Here is a 22,025-nt window from a genome sequence, read left to right as displayed (position 1 = left end):
TCGTGTGACACAAGAAATAGTATGTTTTCAATCTCGCTGAACACGAATATAGCCTTAGTTTTTCAAATTGACCTCACCCATGGGTCCCAGAACCTCCACCAATTGGTAAAAGTCCAAAAAAATTGTTGGAGGGCGTGGATGGGTTCAATCAAAAATCTGACGTCATATTCGTGTTCAGCGTCACCAAAAACATACTATTTCATGTGTCGCACAAAAAAAACCCTATTTTGAACTTTTTTCCCATTTGGGAAGATGCTGGGGGCCGTACATGGGGTCCAATCAAAAATCTAACGCCATATTCGTGTTCAGCGTCGCCAAAAATATACAATTCGATATATCACATGCCCCAGATTTTTTTCGAAAGTTTAGCCCAAAATAGGGGGTGGGGGTGTTCCCCCTCCATTGTATTGTAAAAAAAATTGGGGCGAAATCGAAAGACATGACTTTCAAAATCGCATTTTTTTTATCGAATTGACATGAAATAACCCTCGAACTAATTTAATGCTTTCAACAATTTTTCACGCCCATATTTCGTAAATCATTTCTCGTGATTCGTCCCCACATTTTTTTTCAAAAAGGGGTGAGGGGGGCTGCACTAACGTCGGAAATAGCTGCACTAACCTGCACTAACGATGCACAATCGATCTATGTGGGTTTCATCCAGATTCACGTTATGGGTGGGGGAGCCATTTCAGTGGCCCCACCCACATTTTTTTTAAAAATAAGGGGAGAGGAGGCTGCACTAACGTCTGGAATAGCTGCACTAACCTGCACTAACGATGCACAATCGACCTATATGGGTTTTATTCAGTTTTACGTTATGGGTGGGGGAGCCATTTCAGTGGCCCCACCCACGGTTTTTTTAAAAAATAAGGGGAGAGGGGGCTGCACTAACGTCGGGAATAGCTGCACTAACCTGCACTAACGATGCACAATCGATCTACATGGGTTTCATCCAATTTCACATAATGGGTGGGGCCACTGAAATGGACCTTTTTTTATCTAAATCATACGGTTTTTCCAATAACGGAGTTTTATTCCCGAAAATGATGAAAAATTTGTTGCACTGGTAGATTAATTAACAAAATTGATAAACATCTACCATAAACACTTGCTCGATAAAATCACACACAATAACAACGCCCCTTCAAGAGATAATCTTTCAGCTTTCAACACTACATAACCATACGACATCGACATAATCATCGACACAAGCGTTGGAATTTTCCTCTCATCTAAAACATGTAGATAAAAACGACACAATAATCGTCTCATTGACAGACGACATCATACAAGCAACAACACATCAGTAACAATCAACCTCACCTTAGCTTCGTACATCAATGTCACCAACCACTTGTTGCTTCATTAAGCATTATTTCCTTTCATAGGGTGTATGGTAGTAACCACATCCGCAATCTGTTGACAAAGTCAATACTCATTTAACGACGAGGACTTTCCATTTTTATTACGTTTTCACTCTTTATACGCAATTCTCAATTCAACACATCTCCGTATCCTCAATCCCAGTAATCCTCTCGAGTCTCGACTTTGCAACATCTCCGAAGAAAATTTATGTATTTCTATATTTTCTACGTCGCGTCGTAATAATATGGCACAAGGCACAAGCCAGCATCAGTGTACTGTATGACGCCCACTACACCAAAATATACAATAAATAAAAATATGTACCAAACATATTGAAAGTATATTTCACAGTACAAACACGATGTATATAAAAATAGTCTCTCGATAGTATACAAAATAATGCACGTAAAAAAAATATACACTATACATACGACGGAGGGCACAAATACACCGTAAAAGGAATAAATAAAACTAAAAGATAACGTTTTAAAAATCACTCGAGTAAAAAAAAATTAAAATACACTTTACTATACAAAATTGTGATAAAAAAAAACAAAATTATCTACCACTCTCTGGGAGCAAATTAAAATTACGTATCTGTGTAAAATAAACAACAACAATATGGGCATTTTTTGGTAGGTAAAATTAAGTACCAACGATTAAGCACCCTACAAAAATAAATAGGGGAAAAAACAGTACAATATCTTACATTAAGGAAAAAAACACACACGAATAAAAAATAAAACAAACAAACAAATCCGTATACGATATGGCAGTGTTGACTTTTTAACTCCCCTCCCCAACTTTTTTTTTCTTCTTCTACGAGACCCGAACCTACCCTTTGACTTTTTTTTACACCTTTTCGACGTCGGAGGAAACGATTTCTTATGTATTATTCATGTATAAAAACGGTTGAGAATATTTAATACGTGATATAAGGTTGGTTTTTCGAATCCAAATTACATCATCATTCGAAAAATGAACATTCATCCGGATAAATTTGTTAGTAAAGTGTCAAACGAACTTGACACGTTTTTGCGAAAACGCTCGAAAACCAGAATAGAGTTGCAGATTGCGATATTTTTCATCAAACGATATCCCACCACACAGCCTGCTAAAGAAAGTTGTTCGGTTCGAGGCTTTTCGTTTTCTTTTTTTTTTTTTTCTAATGTGATTTGAAAGCTTTTCACGGGCGTTAATAGTTCGTATTTTATCCGAAATCTCTTCCTTCGTCGCGATTCACCGCGTCAAACGCGTATTAGAAATTACGCCGCTGTTTACGTTACGTACGCTTTTCTCGCAAAACCATCAAAGTATATTACAATCACGAAATTACGTATACGTAATAACGTTTCTGATACAATGACGAAAACAATTTCCACGCATATATGGAAATTCTATTCTAGATGGTATACTAAGAACATCCCCCGCATTTCAAACACGCAAAATATAAGTCTATATAAAATGCAACGTTAAATTACGCGAGATCAAAAAAAAAAAAAAAGATAGGTACACACACCTACCATTATTTAAACAAAAAAAAAGGATAATTCACCGTTGGAAAATAATAATTATACGATTCGTCGAAAATTATAAAAAAATTTACATCTTTATAATAGTAGGTCTAGGTATGTGTACCGAGCGCATTCACAATCATTTTAGCAAGCGTAAAAATTGCAAAGTACAAAAGGAACGATTAATCAACAATAAGTTACCGTATTTATATCAAATGTATACCGAGGAACTACATAAAACCTTAATACTAACAATCAAGAGAGGAGCAAAAGGAACAAAGATGCAGGGAAAGCTTTCATTACCCCTCAAAGAGTTTTGGTGTGAAAATTGTCGAACGTTATGACTCTTTTTAGAATTGCAAAACGATGGACGGATGGAGGGTCATCTAAGAAGAGTTTTCTAGATTTGTAGGTGATTGATTTGACAGATAAAATTTTGATATTTCGTGCTTCTATCGTTCTTCTTTGTTTTTCAGAAATTTTTTGGAAAACAAAGTTCTCAAAAACGTATTTTTTCCAAAAAAAAAAAAAAAAAAAAAAAAAAATACAAGAATTTAAATTGCCTTAATAATGAAAAAAAAATTGATATTTCGTGCTATTATTGTTCTTCTTTGTTTTTCAGAAATTTTTTGGAAAACAAAGTTCTCAAAACCGTATTTTTTCTAAAAAAAAAAAAAAAAAAAAAAAAAATACAAGAATTTAAATTGCCTTAATAATGAAAAAAAATCCCTTAATTTTCTGAACATCTACTATTTGAAAAATGACGAATGACTGCGAACGATGTTCTAATGTTGACGAAACCTTATTTTGAAATTCAAATTCCACTTTCAACTTTCCGCAATATGATTATAAAAAATCTGAAAAACAATCAGATTGTACGAAACAAAAATTGAAAATTTTCAGTATTTCGTCAAAGTTATTTCACTGAAGTGGAAAAATTTTCATTTTTCGAGTAAATTATGGGAGAAGAATCCAGCAGGTCTTATCTGAAATAGCAGAATCAATAATGATTACAGAAAATTAAGAAATTTGTCAGTTTCGTTTAAAGCTCGATTTTCAAGTTTCTTTTCTGAAGAAAATGATGAAAATTTTTCGAATTCTTAATTTGGAAAACTATTGATCGAGTTTGAATAGGATTCAACCCCACAGGGTCTTCAAAACTGTTAATTTTGAAAAACGTGAACGGCTGAGAGTAAAAAGGGATAATGAAGGGCATAATTTAAAAAATAAATAGATAATCAACTCACGCATCACATCACATTTTCATAAATTTTTCAACTTTTTTCAAGACTGTAGGAGGTTAAAAGAAGCATGAAGAGTAGCAAAAGACACGCCCCTCGTCAAATTCAACTCATTGCTATTTTAATTTAACCACAATTCGAGACACTGGAAGAAAGGGGGAGTCAGAAGGGTCGGATCGAAAAAATAAATCGATAATCAAACTCAGCGCCTTCAAATCACTAACAATCGATATGCCACTTGACTAGAGTTTTTTTTTCAATTTTGGTCAAAATTGAGGGGGGGGAGGGTCAATTTTGCGAAACGAGAATTTTAAAAATCTTCACGATAATTTTTTAAATTTTCAACTTATTACTTTCAACTTTTCTGTTCAACGAGAGAAGTCGACTAACAAATTACAATTAGTTGAGCTCTCATTCCACGAGTAAAAGTAAAATTTCGAGCTTAGAATTGCTGTAAGTTTTCAGATACGAGTTTTTAAATTTTAGCACATTCGCCAGAAATCGAAAATGGGTAAAGCTAAGAAAAACACCAGTATCCTTTCCTCAAGTAACTGGCGAGTTATGATGAAAAATTATTGTGGTTATTTTAATGGACAATCAAACGAAAGTTGGAAAAAAAATCGAATGAAATCAGATTTTTGGTTTAAATTGCGATGGAAAGGTGGAGAGGGGAATTTTTTCGTTGGCATAGGTAAGTAAAATTTCTTGTATATTTTGATGGAACTTCAAACAACGGTTTTTTGAGACTCTTCTCCCCTTTTATTTTCATAAGAAGGAGGTTTCAGCGGATTTCAATTTTTTGGAACATGGCAATTTGCAACTAAGATCTGTGCCTGGAATATGATTATTAATTATATACATTGAAATTTATTTTATTAGGCTATTCTCAGGTCCCAAAAGGTCCAAAGAGATGAAAAACCGGTTTTTAAAAATTGAAAGAATTGAGAAATTATTTCAAAAAATTTAGAAAATCATACAATTGTACACGTAGAAATTTGATATTACTCGTATGTACTTGAAACGTAAAAAAATGAAGTAAATATTTTTTCGTATTAAAAAAATAGCAAATACAAAAAACATAAAAAATACAAAAAAAAACTCAAAAAAGTGAAATTTCTGTAAAAAAAATGAAAAATGGAAATTAAGTAAACTTTTAAGCATTAAAAAAACAAAAAAAGGAGAAAAATGAAACGATCCCGATCATGGCAATACTTCGTTAAAATATCAAAGATTTGGCATTTTTATACATTTCTGACACTTCAAAAAAAAAAAAAGAGTAAAATTATAATATTCAATCTAGTGGTATTTTGTACAAATATCAAAAAATTGGAATGTCATTTTTTCCTTGCTGGTAAGAAAAATTTGTCCAATATTTAAAAATGGTTTAGATAACTACCAGCAATTTGGGGTAAGAGATCAAGGTTTAATATCGACAATTTTATTTGACGCCCTCCTAGCACACAATTCCCTTTGTTCCTCTCCTGCTAACAAAATACAGAAAAAAGTACGTACAAGGTACAACAAAATTACACAAAAATAACGATTTTTCTCAACGTTTACAGCACTTACATCCATTATAAAAATACAATCTTTAAATATTACTCGATATTTTGAGAGTTATAACGAGAAAAAAAAGAACGCCCTAAAGCGAAATATACGTACGAGTGAAGTGATCACATTTTCGAAGTAATCCTGCAGTCACCGGGTGAGAATTTCTCGAACATTTATACTATATCTGGATAGTGTGTGGTTCGTATTATACAACTGAAAAAAAAACACACAAATAAAATAAAATGATTTTCATTTGACCTGATTTTTTGCTGTTTCTTATTTTTACAGTAAGTAATTATAATTACATTCGGAATTTTTTATGGAAGAAAAAAAAACATTCTCATTCAAGAAGTATGTAAATATTGAAAGTAGATCGTTTTGTAATAAGAAACGATCAAAACTTCGTAAATCTCGTACGATGTGAAAATCATTCACTCTCTCCTCACCCACAAAAAAGATCACAAGGTTTAGATGTTTGAATTTTGAAATTTTGAGAAGATATCAAATAATAGCGATCATCAGATTTTTCAACCAAACGAAAATTCCAAATACACCCAAAGATAAAATAAGCTAGACGATTTTTGAAAATACCGACGTAAGAATAATTGTGCAAATATTGAGTAAACTCCGCAAATACTTACGGTTCTAGTTTATCGGCTTCCGGCCCAAAATGAGCGGGATTAACCTCCTTCGGTATTTTATAAAGTATATCTTTTCTTCTTCTTTTAAAATCAGCGGTAGTAGGAGGACCATGGAAATTGCCATTATTTACATTCACTCTACCCGTTCTATACGTAGTTCTAGGAGGAGGTCGATAATTAAACCTTCGCCTGTGTCGATCCATAGACGAACTAACCACATCAGGCGCTACGGCGGTATAAAGATGACTATTCACACTGGAAGTATCGGACATGACGGATCTGGAAGATTCATATCCGTTCTTAATATAAGCGTAATTATAAGTGGGTTCGGAGTTGACATCTGATATGGCATCACAACTGCACCAATCTCGATCACTGGTGCCGCACATTTGTTCTTTGGTTTCCGCCTGATAAGGTGGCGCGCCGTATTTGAGGGAATGTTCTTGAATCTCCGCGTACTCCGGTACAGTGAACGTGGCCTCAGATTCGGTACCTGTTTTACCCTCGCAACCGGTGATATCCGGTTCGTCGTATGTTAAAGGATGTTTTTCTGAGCTGAATTCGTCGTATTGTTCGTTGGAATTGCTCAGGAATTTAGTATTTTCGTCATCGGTACGAGTTCCGGTGGCTTTAGCGCTGTCTTCGAATAGTCCGGCTGATACGGGTGAGCTACCACCACTGCGGCATTTACGCACCTGGAGAGTGCTTCTTTTGCGGCGTTGTTTTTTGAAGAATTTCTTGGCTACGATGCTTTGATGAGGGTTGTAGAAGTTATCAGCTTCTTGAGTATTACATCCTCGGTAATGCTGACGATGTAACCGGACCAGGTTTATATTCGGTGTTTGTTTCATGAACTCCGATTTGGCGGAATTCTCTTCCACCGAGGCTGGTTTCGATACAACACCGCTGACCGGATCGTTACTATCGGGTCTGAAGCTGACCGGAGGTATGAGCGAATTAGCTATGATATGAGGCGACTTTCGGAACCTGCTAGAACCGAGTAAATCGCTCCAAGATGATCGGATATCGTTACGAGCAAAACAGTGGAAGAATATCACAAATGATCCGAGCAGAAAGCACAACAAAGCGTACGTAAAACTGAAGATTTTCTCTTCGTAGGGCCACCTTAAAGGCAGCATTACGCATAAAGCTGCGCTAACCGTAGCCAAAAGGTAAAGGACTAGATAGATAACGAACGCTTTTAGTTGTCTGCCCGGCGAATGCTCTGTATCTTCGGCTTGACTAGACGGTGTTGTGATGCTACGAACGCTACAACGTTCCTGCGTAAACGAGTTTCTACCTCCTCCGTCGAGCAGCTCTAAATCTATGGCTTGAGTGCCGACGGATAACTGAGGATTGGAATCCGGACTACCGGTAGCGCATTTTACCAGCAGACACATTATCAGTAGGTAAAATAGCACGAGACTCGCAGGAATAAGAACCGTGCTGAGTTCCGGACCAGGATTCAAGAAACAGTACCGAGAACTCGAGTATCCTCGGATATTGACTGCTCCGGCGATACCGCAGATTATCGATGGGATACCCCAGCCTACGAGGTAAATGCCCAGAATGGGTTTCTGTATCGTTACATCGGCTGGTATATCTTCCGAAGGAGTTGAAACCGAAGGGTTTGATTTCTGGATACGTTTGTATAAGGCTCTGAAACGTTAATTAAAAAAGATAGGTTATTTTACTGGGAAATGAGATTAAGTACACAGAAATCTCCAAGAAGGAATCAAAAATTTTTATCATTCTTTAATAATTGACAGCTTTGATACTCACTTTATGGTAACTGCCATCCAAAATAAAGTAGCCAGCACGAAATAATGAATTAATAAACCGATAACTTTGCACAATTTATCTTGCTCAGTTTGATGAATACCAACACTGTAAAATACACATCAGTCATTAGCTATTTTTCACTATCTATGGTAAGCATTCGAATTCAATGCTCAAAATTTCTTACCTAAATATAAGAAAAAGTAAAGACGTCGATAACCACGTATTGGCTAACGAATGTTTCATTTTTTTACTCATTTGGATATGCGAATAACAGAAAAGATACGTCGCAGAAGCCAACAGCAAACACGTGACGCTGATAAAAGTGCCCACATAAATCGACGGATGCAAAAAATTAAACATCGGTTTCCTAAGAACACTAAAATTATATTCCATTCGTTACCAAAAATTAATTTCTGATTGGCAAATTAATTCTCCTACACAAATACTTGAAATACTCACTCTTTTTCAAAATGCATATTGTCGTCTTGTTCGTTGAATAGGGTAAAATAACCCATACGATTACACTGGAATGATAACCAGTTCTGCATTCCTCCGGTTAGCATACGACATCCGTCCGTTCTCCATATACCTAATTCCATATCCCACCAGGCTAATTTTGGGTCACTGTAACCATAATTTTTCACTTTGACTTGTATCGGTTTTTCCAATTTATCTGTTTTCATATCAACTGAGGGAAAAAAACACATCAAAATTAATTTTTCATAATAATCATTCCAGTAAATCTTATGTATAATCGAAACGTACTCAGATTCATTGCAAACACCGAAGATGATTCTTTATAACTAATTTTATCCGGAAATAATCGATTATCTCTGAACATAGCTACCATTAAATGGTAATCAGACGAAGGGATAATTTCAAACTCGGGATGAAATAATGTCGAAGGAAGTTGAATAGAAGCTTCGACATCCTGAAAGTTTTTTTCATCGTTAGAATACATTTCAAAAACGAACACTATCAGCGATAAATTCAACTGACCTGTCCCTTAAGTATAGTTTTATTCGTAAATGAACAATTCACACTATCCAATACACCGTTGGGACCTTTAATCCACGAACAAGTCATTCCCGGAAATTGCTCCGAACTGAGAAGAATTTCCTTGATCACCAATTCATCCTGCATATGGAAGAAACTGATCAATATCGACATTTTTAAACAATCAATCAAGCTAACAACAGTAACTTACATTATGGAATTCGGACATTGACGAGAACTTCAGTATATTTTCGATCGCATTTTGAAGTCTTGAACAAGCTGCATGTTGTTGCTGAGCCTTCTCCATGAACTCACGAGGTAATTTTAAGGCACAGTTTACAATCTCAATAAGATATTTGCCCAACTGAAAAATCATCAAGATGAGTAACAGGTCGTTCAGCAGGTTTTTAAAAATCAAGATTCACTTACTTCTGGTTCTTTTTCCAAATAAGGGAGGTAATTTTCTATTGTGGTAACAATGAAGAGAAAATCCACAGCGTTGGCCATATTCTGTACATTTTCCGAAGTGAAGTTACGTAAAGAGACGGCACTCTCGATTAAACTAGATCTGTCGTGAGTTAAATTCATCTAAAGCAGTAAAAAATGGTGTAAACTTTTGATACTTTTCTCCTCCAAATGTAATTAAGACATGTTTTTTGTTTACCTTTGAAGATTCTTGTAAAATTCGTGTGATGTTGCTCATATAAGGACAGTTACTGGTATTCAAGTCAAACCAAGTTGCATTACTTGCACAGAAATACGTAGCATATGGAAATGGTTGATTTTTTTCTTCTAGTTCGCAAGGCAAGCTCACCTTACGTCCAGAAACGGTTTCTGGCCAAATATATCGACCTTTGTTAGTATCAGTTACTAAAATCAAATAACATTATTTCAGCAACAGGACTTCGATGAAATAGACCGCCAAAAAAAAAACGTAAGATTATCAAATTTTACCAGTTATATCACAATAAGTTGTTCGTTTTGAAATCACGACAACCGTAATAGAAGAGGATTTGTTGACATAAGGTGATATAAAATGACAACTCCATTCACCGGCGTGTTTCTCGACAATATTTTCTATCATCAGTACACTAACAGAAAATCCAAAAATTAGATCAAGCTCAGAAATCGTTCATCATAATGACGAAATTACGTACTTGCTAAGGCCTTCGTTTCTATCGTAATAACTACGAACTGATGTCGGAAACATAGCTACAGGATCTTGACCTTCTAACGTCCAATGTAATTCCTCATTATTTTTAACGGCTGAGTGTTCATCGAGCTCGCACAGAAGATGCAAAGAATCTCCTTCGAAAACAATCTGAACCGAGACAAGAATTGAATTTTAGCATTTATTTATTTCTTCGTTGATTCGAAGCAAATTAATACTAACCTGATCTTCCTCCGGGTTCAAATGTAAACTGAAATCTGAAATAGGATCTCTTTCCCAGCTACATTCCTGGTACGTATTCAATAAACTAAGCGAGTCTTCGGTACGTAATTCGGGAAAAACACACGTCGGTCGAGGTTCTTGAACATCAATGTGAGTCGTCGTGCGCAACCACCATATATCGCAAGAGCAAACCCAAGGATTTCCAGAAATATCTCTGTAAATTTTGAATTAATTAGCTGGTGCAAAATTTCGTAATTTTCAAATTCAACTTACAAGTATTTCAATTGAGTAAGTAAGGTAGCCTCTTCAGGTAACGTGATTAGCCGGTTGTTTGCAAGTTTTCTACAAAAATAGTTCACAGTTAGAGGTTATATTAAGTACATTAATAAGAATAATGATCAACTTGAACTCACAATCTTTCTAAAGATTGCAATCCTTCAAACATTTCTTTATCGAGTTTTTCCAATTGATTATTTGATATTGTCCTGAAAGAAAAAATGAACGTAAATTTCACCATCCAACCTATTTTTTGAGAGTAGGTAGATATTGATACTTACAAAGCTTTCAAGTTTTTTAATCTTGAAAATGCTTCGCTATCAATGAAATTAATATTGTTATTTCCTAAATCACTGTAAATGATCAAATACATAATCAAATTAAAAACCGGCCACTAAAGTAACAATACACGATAAACAAAATTCATCTCAAAAATCGAAATTAGAAGTACTCGTACTAGCAAAATAAATTCCACACTTACCAATTTTCTAAAGATTGTAATCCTTCAAACGTTTCCCTATCAATCGTTTCCAATTTATTGTTGGATAATATTCTGCAAATAGAAAAATAAATGAGTAAAAATTCATTGACCAAAACAACCATAGTCAAATTTTTTCTACTCACAAAGTTTTCAAAATTTTTAGTTTCAAAAACGCTCCTTTTTCGATGCGGTTAATACGATTATTTCCTAGATCACTGCAAATCACCAAAATAATAGAATTAGAAATCAATCAACGAAGCAAACGATGTACATACAGCAAGAAACACTTACAGCTTGTTCAGCTTCGTCAGTACAAACGATTCATAAGGAAGAACAGTTATATTGTTGTCAGATAGATCTCTGGAATAGAAACGTTCAATTTATTAATAGAGAGAAGTAAATTATAATCGAATATTGATGCAGTTTGAGTACTCACAATTGAGGAATACTAATATTGCTGCTGAGAGTTTTCTGGAATGACAGATCCTCTATTCTTTCAATATGAGTACACTTCATTTGAAGTTTAACCAGAGTGGTGGCGTTTTTATTGCCCTTCGGAGCTTTCGAAGAGCAATTGCAATTGGTGTCTGGTATCCCGGGACATGATGCTGTTACCTCAAATCTCCAGTGAAACAGGATGATTGATGTAACGAAGATGAATAACTTCATGGACATTGCTGGTGGTTTTAGGTTGAAACACACTGATGGTTTACATTTTAAATGTTACGTTATTGTGTTAGAAACATTTACAAGGAGTATTATGATAAATTTATCGACATTTTTTACATTATAACACAAAACACATCACCGCAATCGGCTCTCGTACGGATTTTCTTTCATCTTTCATAATTTTATTTATAAACATAAACAACATTTTTGATTTTGTCGCAGTGATACGCTTTTTCCTGCTGGGTTGGACATTGTAGTGTTACGAAGGTGTTTGATGCCTTGTGTTTGAGAAAAAAGTTGCAACACTTCTACACCTCACACCTCCACCTTCTCAATTAGTTCAAAAATTTCAATTTAATTCAAAATCGAAGGAATCAAGAATCTACAAAGGAAAAAACAAAACTAATGAATGATGAATTAGGTTGAGTACATTAATTTCAACAGAAAGGCTCAATTAATATAAGTACCAACTAGGTAATTTGAATTTTGAAAATTCTGAATAAACCTTCTTTCTCGTAAATCGACGACGTTGAAATTGAAGTACCGTAGCATAAATATGATTCGATTGAATTGTGTTTTTCGCTGACACAGAGACAGACAGCTGAGACAGTCTCACTTTACACCAATCCTAATTAAATCGACAAGGAAATGAAAGCATAACAACAAATTCTGAATTCACGCTGATAATTTCCAACCTACCACTACTATTTCGTACCATATCGTTGAAACGACAAAAAATAAGTAATAACAACCTAGAAATAAATAAAAAGCAATGAGAGCTGAGACACGTACAACATAAATGATTTTATTTGAACGAATTCTTCAGTTTAGACTGTTTATGTTTCATGTTCTTATAAGCTAACATCGCTTTCTGTCGTTCAACTTCTATTTGTCTTTGATCAGATACAGATAGATTCTTTCTCTTATCGGTTAAAGGTGTTCGTGCTTCTTTTTTATAGTCGGTGTTTTTCAGCAAAGACTTCAATAATAAATCATCTTTTCTTCCAGGCTACGAAAAATATACACGAATTAGTCTACCTGTACATAACGAAATTTTACAATGCATACATAAAACACTCACTCGATTTTCAAATCCGGTCTTGGTTACTTTTCTAGGACGTACTGAAATTTGCGGAGGTCTATGAGCAACTTCACCAAATTTAATTTCTTCTTTACGAACATCCTTCAAATTTTCTTCGGTATCGAAGGTAACTTTTTCTTTCTTTTCCAACTTTTTCAATTTTCGTTTGTCCTTTAATTTCTGATATTTTAAGCGTTTCTTCTTCTTCAAACCTTGTAATTTTTCTTTTCTAATATTCGCTTTGGAAGATGAAATATCTGAAGTTGATTTAGTAGTAGGAGGAGTAGGAGTAACATTTGACGATTCTTTTTTACTACTTTTTACACTTGGTTGTTGCTTTTCAGAATTCTTTAGATTCGTTTCCTTTTTGTTTTTCTTTTTCTTAGTGGCAGCATTTTCAGCTGCAGCCAACTGCTTTAGTTTCATGAATTCTTTCATGCTGTGTGGTACGTCTTGGTGATCCGGATCCGAAGGAGGAGCATTGTCTTTATTGGCCGATCTACGAATAAAATTAAAATAGTTACTTTGTTCTATATCGATATACGACAATGAGTGAATAGTGAATGGATAGAAGAGTACTCACTTGGAGATCACCGGATTTTTCTTTTTGTAGGGTTTTCCATCCCACTTCATTTTCGAGATCCTTCAAGGTTGGTTGTTGGAATATGAACTATGTGATTCTAACCTAACTGTAAAAACTCACGAATATATTACCTGAATATCTAAAATCATTCAAATAGTTCCATTCCATTAGAAATTTTGAAAAATTTTTCGAAAACTGATAAAAATAAAACACGTGTTGTTTTGATGTTTTGATTTTCAGAAACAATGTTACCAAATTCATGAAATAAATTTCACTTGAACTTTATTACGATGAAAATCAATTTTTTTCATTTGTACGAAGATTTATTCTTCATAATCTTGTTTTCAAATAGCATATAATTTTCAAATTGATATTTAAATTTGAAATAAAAGGGAAAAAATACAATTTTTACAGCTATTAAATTTGTAACGGAACTAGTGAATTTGATTCTTGTAAAAGTGCAACCATGTTTTTTCGTAAGAAATTTGATAAGGAAGAAAAAGTTTTGTAAAAAATTAATTTCATCATTCATCATTGAAGTTTATGTGCAGTAAAATCTGTCTTCTATCGTACAAATTTGCATTTCTAGTGTAAAATGTCGTTAAACAGAGTTCGTTCGTTGTTCAGAATATCTCCAGCGGTACTTCGCCCATTATGCGGTCTACAGAGCAAAATTATTCCTCCAAATTTTGCATCACGATTCAGGAACTATTCCACAGCTTCGGAACCCAACGTATTACCTTTGAAAGCTGACGTGAAAATGAAAATAGAATTCACCTGTAAAGTATGTAATACTCGAAATAAAAAGCATTTCTCCAAAACAGCCTATACACATGGAGTTGTTATAATTCGATGCGATGGATGTAGCAATAATCACTTGATAGCAGACAACTTGAAATGGTTTGGTGACAAGAGTAGAAATATTGAAGATATTTTAGCCGAAAGAGGACTACAAGTGTCAAAAGACGTTACCGATTTCACGAATGACAACATTACACAAAAAGATGTGAATAATGAGCCACACACTTGCACGGATCACAAATAAGTATGTACCATGTACCTGTCTGTACATAGTTATAAAGTGACATGAACTCGAGACACTCTAGAATTGTAATATTTTGCAAATATTTTGTTCCTAATAAGTTTTCATATGTGTTGATTTATGTTACCGATAAATAATATTGTGTATCTAATTGCTTACGTACACAGAATTGTGTTAGGTATAATTCATTTGAATTGCTTCGTGTGAGATTTTCTGACTTTTTAGATGATGTATATATTTTTCCTTGTTCTAAAAGATGATGAGAAAATTTCGATGATCGAATATATTTCATTTCAGTAGAAGTTGTGTGCCTTTTTTTCACGTGGGAGAAGTTAGAATGCATTCTGCAGAATCAGAATGTTTTTTTTGGAGAAATTCACACTCATTAGCAAAACCGAGCAGCTTTCTATCGAAACTAATAAAACCGATGCCGAGACCTTCTAAAACATCTCATAAACACTATACAACCGTTTTTCGAGTATTTCTCAAACTTAAACTATTTGAGTAAAGCCTTTTACATCAGAAGGCACCGGAAAATTTTTTAACAAAAATATTTGAAGTTCTGTATTATTTTTTTTTTTAACTCAAAGGCTATGACATGTGACAGAATGAGGCAAACGCCATTGTGCAGCCCCTCTCGGATGGGACCTTTGATGCAATTTTCAAATAGATCATATGTTAAATATTAGAGTAAAACATTTTTAATCAACTTGTGATTTTTTTCAAACTATTCGAACTTCTATACCTATTCTTTCTTTTTTTCACTCAAAGGTTAAGACATGTGACGAAATGAGGTGAACTCCATCGTGTAGCCCATCTCAAAGGGGACCTTTGATGAGATTTGCAAATAGATTGTATGTTAAATATTGGGTTAAAAAAATTTTAATCGACTTCTGATTTTTTTCAAACTATTCAAACTTCTATACCTATTCTTTCTTTTTTTCACTCAAAGGTTAAGACATGTGACGAAATGAGGTGAACTCCATCGTGTAGCCCATCTCAAAGGGGACCTTTGATGAGATTTGCAAATAGATTGTATGTTAAATATTGGGTTAAAAAAATTTTAATCAACTTCTGATATTTTTCAAAATATTCAAACTTCTGTATTCTTTTTTATTTCACTCAAAAGCTAAGACAAGTGACGGAATTAGGCAAACGCCATCGTGTTTCCCATCTCAAAGGGGACCTTTGATGAAATTTTCAAAGAGTTCGTACGTTAAATATTGGGTTAAAAATTTTTTAATCGACTTGTGAATTTTTTACAAAAATTTTTCAAACTTCCACATTCATTTTTTTTTCACTCAAAGGCTATGACAAGTGACGGAATGAGGCGAACGCCATTGTGTAGCCCATCTCAAAGGGTACCTTGATGAAATTTTCAAATGAATTGTATGTTAAATATTGGGTTAAAAAAAATTTTAATCAACTTGTAATTTATTTCAAAAATATTCAAACTTCAGCATTCTTTTTTTTTCACTCAAAGGCAATGACATGTGACGGAATGAGGCAAACGCCATCGTGTAACCCATCTCAAAGGGGACCTTTGATGAAATTTTCAAAGAGTTTGTATGTTAAATATCGGGTTGAAAAATTTTTAATCAACTTGTGAATTTTTTATGAAAATATTCAAACTTCCACATTCATTTTTTTCACTCAAAGGCCAAGACTTGTGACATGATGACGCATACGCCATGTCGTAGCCAATTTCAAAGGGTACCTTTGATGAAATTTCCAAAGAGTTCGTATGTTAAATATTGGAGAAAAAACTTTTTATGTACTTGTGATTTTTTTCAAAAATATCCAAACTATTTCAATAATATTTAAACTTCTATATTCTTTATTTTCTCACTCAAAGGCTATGACTTGTGACGGAATGAGGCAAACGCCATCGTGTAGCTCATCTCAAAGGGGACCTTTGATGAAATTTTCAAAGAGTTCGTATGTTAAATATTGGAGAAAAAACTTTTTATGTACTTGTGATTTTTTTCAATAATATCCAAACTTCTATATTCTTTTTTTTCTCACTCAAAAGCTAAGACATGTGACAGAATGAGGCAAACGCCATTGTGTAGCCCATCTCGAAGGGGACCTTTGATGAAATTTTCAAAGAGTTCGTATATTAAATATTGAAGAAAAAACTTTTTATGTACTTGTGATTTTTTTCAAAAATATCCAAACTTCTATATTCTTTTTTTAATCACTCAAAGGCCAAGACTTGTGACATGATGACGCATACGCCAAGTGGTAGCCCATTTCAAATGTGACCTTTGATGAAATTTTCAAAGAGTTCGTATGTTAAATATTGGGTTAAAAAAATTTTTAATCAACTTGTGAATTTTTTTACGAAAGTTTTCAAATTTCCACATTCATTTTTTTTCACTCAAAGGCTATGACTTGTGACGGAATGAGGCAAACGCCATCGTGTAGCCCATCTCGAAGGGGACCTTTGATGAAATTTTCAAAGAGTTCGTATATTAAATATTGAAGAAAAAACTTTTTATGTACTTGTGATTTTTTTCAATAATATCCAAACTTCTACATTATTTTTTTTCTCACTCAAAAGCTAAGACATGTGACAGAATGAGGCAAACGCCATTGTGTAGCCCATTTCAAATGTGACCTTTGATGAAATTTTCAAAGAGTTCGTATGTTAAATATTTGGACTAGGAAAATTATAACCAAAGGGTACTAGTGACTTTATTTCAATAATATTCAAACTTCTATATTCTTTTTTTAATCACTCAAAGGCCAAGACTTGTGACATGATGACACATTTTTCTCCAATATTTAACATACGAACTCTTTGAAAATTTTATCAAAGGTCCCCTTTGAGATGGGCTACACGATGGCGTTTGCCTCATTCCGTCACAAGTCATAGCCTTTGAGTGAAAAAAAATGAATGTGGAAATTTGAAAACTTTCGTAAAAAAATTAACAAGTTGATTAAAAATTTTTTTAACCCAATATTTAACATACGAACTCTTTGAAAATTTCATCAAAGGTCACATTTGAAATGGGCTACCACTTGGCGTATGCGTCATCATGTCACAAGTCTTGGCCTTTGAGTGATTAAAAAAAGAATATAGAAGTTTGGATATTTTTGAAAAAAATCACAAGTACATAAAAAGTTTTTTCTCCAATATTTAACATACGAACTCTTTGAAAATTTCATCAAAGGTCCCCTTCGAGATGGGCTACACGATGGCGTTTGCCTCATTCCGTCACAAGTCATAGCCTTTGAGTGAAAAAAAATGAATGTGGAAATTTGAAAACTTTCGTAAAAAAATTCACAAGTTGATTAAAAAATTTTTTAACCCAATATTTAACATACGAACTCTTTGAAAATTTCATCAAAGGTCCCCTTCGAGATGGTCTACACGATGGCGTTTGCCTCATTCCGTCACAAGTCATAGCCTTTGAGTGATTAAAAAAAGAATATAGAAGTTTGGATATTTTTGAAATAAAGTCACTAGTACCCTTTGGTTATAATTTTCCTAGTCCAAATATTTAACATAGGATCCATTTGAAAATTTCATCAAAGGTCCCCTTTGGGATGGGCTACCACATGGCGTATGCGTCATCACGTCACATGTTTTAACCTTTGAGTGAGACAAAAAATAATACGGAAGTTTGAATATTTTTGAAAAAAAAGAAAATCACCCTCAGCTTGGATAGTCAGAAATACTTGAAAAATGCTTATATACTGTTAGAACAATGTTTCAGAATGACTGCGTACTGTTTTTATGAGTTCGGACAGAATGTTGCTCAGTTTGGCTGATGAGTGTGAATTTTTTTGAAAAAGTCATTCCAATGCTACAGAAAGCATTCTAACTTCTCCCACGTCTTTTTTTCGTATTATTTTATAAGAATTATGAATTTTTGGAAGTATTGGCCCTGAATTTTTGAATGCGTCATGTGAAATTGGAGACAAAGTAGTGAATAGCTAGGTACACTTAAGATCATAAGCATACAAAGGAGAAAAACGAAAGTGTATTTGACAGATTTTTATAAAAATAATCCACTTAAAAATTATAATAAATATTAAATAATTAAATAATTCTCACATAAATACATAATTGAAAATCAAACTTATAAAGAAGTAGGTATCTATCACAATTCACAATGCAACTTATATATGTATTTATATCATCGTGGTTTATTAGTAGCCTATGGCTCAGTTAATTTACAAAATTATCTCGCATGTTTCATGATCATTCTATAATACTTTAAATGAGTTATTCAATGTACTTAAAATTATACGACAACGATAAGGAACAAAAAAAAAACAGTGGAACAATAATTTAATTTTTAGAGTCTAATAAAATCAGGGTTGGATTTTTTTGAGTGCCAATAATTAGGTAGGTATATGATTTTTCAATAAGTGAATGATTTTTTGATCAGTAATTTCACATCATGCTTCATGAAAGGAACGTTCTTCCGAATTATTTTTGCTGTTTTCATGCCAAATTAACTAGGTACCTATTTTAAATTAAATCTTTTTGCTAAATAAATTAAAAACGAGACCAAAATATTAATCCGAACACGAACTGGAGGAAGTTTCCGTAATCGTAGAAGCAGATAGAGATTCACTGATTGATTCCTCAGATACAGCGGCTGCAGTTTCCACCTCTGGAATACCTTTCTTAATATTTTTTGTTCTTACTTTGGTCTCGGGAATAAAATAATACACGTATATTACAGTAACGGCGCTGAATATACTGTACAGAAGAAAATTGAAATGATTACCTATATGTTTAATTATACCTAAATAAATAGAAGTAGTCAAAAACTCCATCGATCCGTTGGCCATAATACAAACACATCCTCCCCTAGCTTTCAAATGTATAGGGAATAATTCACCTCGTAGTATGTAAATGGCCGGATAAACGGCCGAATAAACCCCCATGTAGATAGTCACCGAACAAAAAACCAACCAAGGAGCGTAAGGTACATCGCACTTGTACTCTTCTAAATAGAAAAGAGTAGCCGTTGTGGTATGCAGAATTGTGCAAATGACAAAGGCAGTCATAATGAAGGTTCTTCTTCGAGACGCGTTTACAATCTGCATGGTCGAACAACTGATCAAAAACTGCACCAGTCCCAATAAAATAACGAATTGGTTTTCGGACATGAGATTATAAGAATAAAAGGTCATCGAAGCAAAAGCTGTCAACGTTTCGTAACCGGTCCATGGAGTCAGAGCGTGTAATATCATCGTAACGATGATGAGTTTCTTGCTTCGTTGGACATCCGAATGAGATTCTTCTTCGACTGTGTTCTTCATGCGTTCCATTTCAGCTTCGGCTTCTTTGACGTCTTCTATCGCTTTTAAATACATTATGGATTTAAGAGCTTTTTTATATTTACCTCGAGCTATTAAAAATTGAGCCGGTTCTTTTAGTAATTTTAAACTCAACATGGATACGATACCTATACCGCAATTGACCCAAAGTACGGCGTCGTATCCGCAATAGGTAGCTAATATGAATTCGAATAGCATACCGCAGTAGAAAAAGGAAGATGTGAAGCTACTGATGAATAGTCTCAATTTAGAAGAGCAGTTTTCAGCTAGGTATATAGCGTTGGACATTTCGAATACACCGCAAGCGATACCGAATAGGATTCTGGCTACGTAAATCATCTCGATGTATTTGGCGAACAAAAGTAACCAAATGAACGAGGTCGATATGAGGAAAGTTATCAGTAGCCAACTTCGACCAATTTTATCCAAAAAGTAAAGCGAAAGAAGAGGTCCGAGTACTCTACCGAAACTGTGTAATGATCCGATCCAGGATTCTTCGATCGAGCTGACATGTTTACCGTAGTGTATGTTCGCATTTTTCAATGTTGGCGAAAGCCAGCCGTAGCCTAGTCCTGCGATTAGCTCACCTAGTGCAACTGTAGGGTCAATTAAAGACGAAAAAAAATTGTCGAATTTGGATTAATGTTCTAGCAGAAAATAGGTATACTAAAATAAGATCTGAAGTAGGTATTTTCAAGCGATTCATACCTGGAATAGCTGCCAAAATTTGAGGTTTAAATTTACTTCTAGAATACATCACTGTTTCTGAAAGATGAATAGATTTTCAAAAATAACATTCGAATGATACCGGTAGTAAGTATAATGTATCAATATACGATCATCCTCAAGTTATCGTATAATCAGATAATATAATTTAATTAATTATTTATCACGGTTACATTATGTTATCTTCGTATTACGAAGAAAGTAGGCTACCTACCAATATACGTCAAACGAAAATTTATTTTCAGAACTTACAGTAGCTTGCAAAGGGTACCCCCCGATAAGATAGGCAAAATGCCCTTAACCTCAGATTTCGATGAAACTCACAGGGTATGTTTAGTACCCCAAAAAAATAATTTTAGGCCCATAGCCCGCTCCCCACCCCACCTCCCTCAGCCAGGGGGGCCAAAAAACGTGTTTTTCAGGGGGAAAATTCTGTATCAGCGCGTGTTTGAGATAAATTTATTCTGTAAACGAATATAGTTAGAGGACACATAGGGGTACCTCCCTGAATTTTTTCAGAATTTTTCATCGCATGGGGGGAGAAGGGGAGACAAAAGAAAACTTTAAATCAACATTACTCCGAAACGAAAAAACATACCAAAACGATTTTTTCGTCAAATATGTATCTTTAGGTCTACTTTCTATAGAAGTCATCACCCGGCCATTTGGAGTGGTGGGTCAAGCTCAAAAACTCAAAAAACTCTCAAAAAACCACGTTTTTTTACGTTTTTCTCCAAAAATATGGACAAATGGCGGAAATCGAAGAGAACCAAGTTGTTCAGCGTGAAATTTTACCTCAGAATGTGTAATTGAAAATTCATTTATACCACGTGATCGTAAAACTACACGTGCAGAAGTATTTGTGCTTATATCAAGATAGCTTGAAGGGTATTCCTGGGTAAAATAGGTGAAATGCCCCTGTCCGCGGATTTCTGAAATTTTGATAAAACATTGTTGGGTACCATTAAAAAAAATTTCGGAGCCAAAAAATTCCCCCCACCCCACCTACCTTGCTCACAACAGCGAAAAAACGCCTTTTTCAGGGGGAAAAAAATCATGCTTTAACGAGTTTTGAAAAAAAAATCTGTATTCACTCAAAATACTTGAAGAAGATATGATCCTAACAACGTGAATTTTTTTCAAAAATTGGGCCCCAGGAGAGAGATATTGACAAAAGAAAATATGAAACCGCCGTATCTCCAAACCTAATTCAAGCACATGAAATTTTTTTTCAAAAATGTATCTGCACAAGCACTATAATTGGTATTTTTTCAAATTTTCCCTCCAGGTGGGCCATCTTAAAAAACTCAAAAAAACACTCAAAATTGTGTTTTTTGTGTCACGGCACCATCCAAAAAAAAGCAATCCGTAATTTTGCAT

At 34.2% G+C, this 22,025-nt stretch overlaps 3 protein-coding genes across 4 annotated transcripts; all 3 read right to left on the bottom strand.

Annotated features, from left to right (window-relative positions):
- Positions 1 to 1,689: 1,689 nt before the first annotated feature.
- On the bottom strand, positions 1,690 to 12,174 carry Remo (Remoulade). 2 transcript variants are annotated; one of them, XM_065370318.1, is made up of 20 exons: positions 11,680 to 12,174; positions 11,535 to 11,603; positions 11,387 to 11,458; positions 11,244 to 11,315; positions 11,044 to 11,115; positions 10,900 to 10,971; positions 10,760 to 10,828; positions 10,487 to 10,700; positions 10,251 to 10,414; positions 10,048 to 10,184; positions 9,758 to 9,963; positions 9,523 to 9,681; positions 9,305 to 9,457; positions 9,097 to 9,234; positions 8,863 to 9,028; positions 8,557 to 8,785; positions 8,282 to 8,464; positions 8,098 to 8,202; positions 6,316 to 7,974; positions 1,690 to 5,887 (listed from the first exon to the last, which is right to left on the bottom strand). In XM_065370318.1, the coding sequence occupies exons 1-20, from the start codon at positions 11,916 to 11,918 to the stop codon at positions 5,848 to 5,850; spliced, it is 4,218 nt and encodes a 1,405-aa protein (XP_065226390.1). In that variant the 5' UTR covers positions 11,919 to 12,174; the 3' UTR covers positions 1,690 to 5,847. The 2 variants fall into 2 exon arrangements, with proteins under 2 accessions (XP_065226390.1, XP_065226389.1); XM_065370317.1 differs by having other exon boundaries at positions 8,282 to 8,473; positions 11,680 to 12,173.
- A 527-nt stretch (positions 12,175 to 12,701) lies between these two features.
- Positions 12,702 to 13,800, bottom strand: LOC135849750 (coiled-coil domain-containing protein 137). The gene is made up of 3 exons (XM_065370316.1): positions 13,577 to 13,800; positions 12,994 to 13,492; positions 12,702 to 12,921 (listed from the first exon to the last, which is right to left on the bottom strand). The coding sequence occupies exons 1-3, from the start codon at positions 13,624 to 13,626 to the stop codon at positions 12,718 to 12,720; spliced, it is 753 nt and encodes a 250-aa protein (XP_065226388.1). The 5' UTR covers positions 13,627 to 13,800; the 3' UTR covers positions 12,702 to 12,717.
- A 4,789-nt stretch (positions 13,801 to 18,589) lies between these two features.
- On the bottom strand, positions 18,590 to 20,787 carry LOC135849748 (facilitated trehalose transporter Tret1-like). The gene is made up of 2 exons (XM_065370315.1): positions 20,628 to 20,787; positions 18,590 to 20,515 (listed from the first exon to the last, which is right to left on the bottom strand). Exons 1-2 carry the CDS (start codon positions 20,674 to 20,676, stop codon positions 19,149 to 19,151), a joined length of 1,416 nt encoding a protein of 471 aa, XP_065226387.1. The 5' UTR covers positions 20,677 to 20,787; the 3' UTR covers positions 18,590 to 19,148.
- Positions 20,788 to 22,025: the final 1,238 nt, after the last annotated feature.

The sequence above is a fragment of the Planococcus citri genome, chromosome 1, assembly GCF_950023065.1.
Source record: "Planococcus citri chromosome 1, ihPlaCitr1.1, whole genome shotgun sequence".
NCBI lineage: Eukaryota > Metazoa > Arthropoda > Insecta > Hemiptera > Pseudococcidae > Planococcus > Planococcus citri.
Note: the sequence above shows the minus strand (reverse complement) of the source record. Positions and strands in the feature narration are given on the sequence as shown.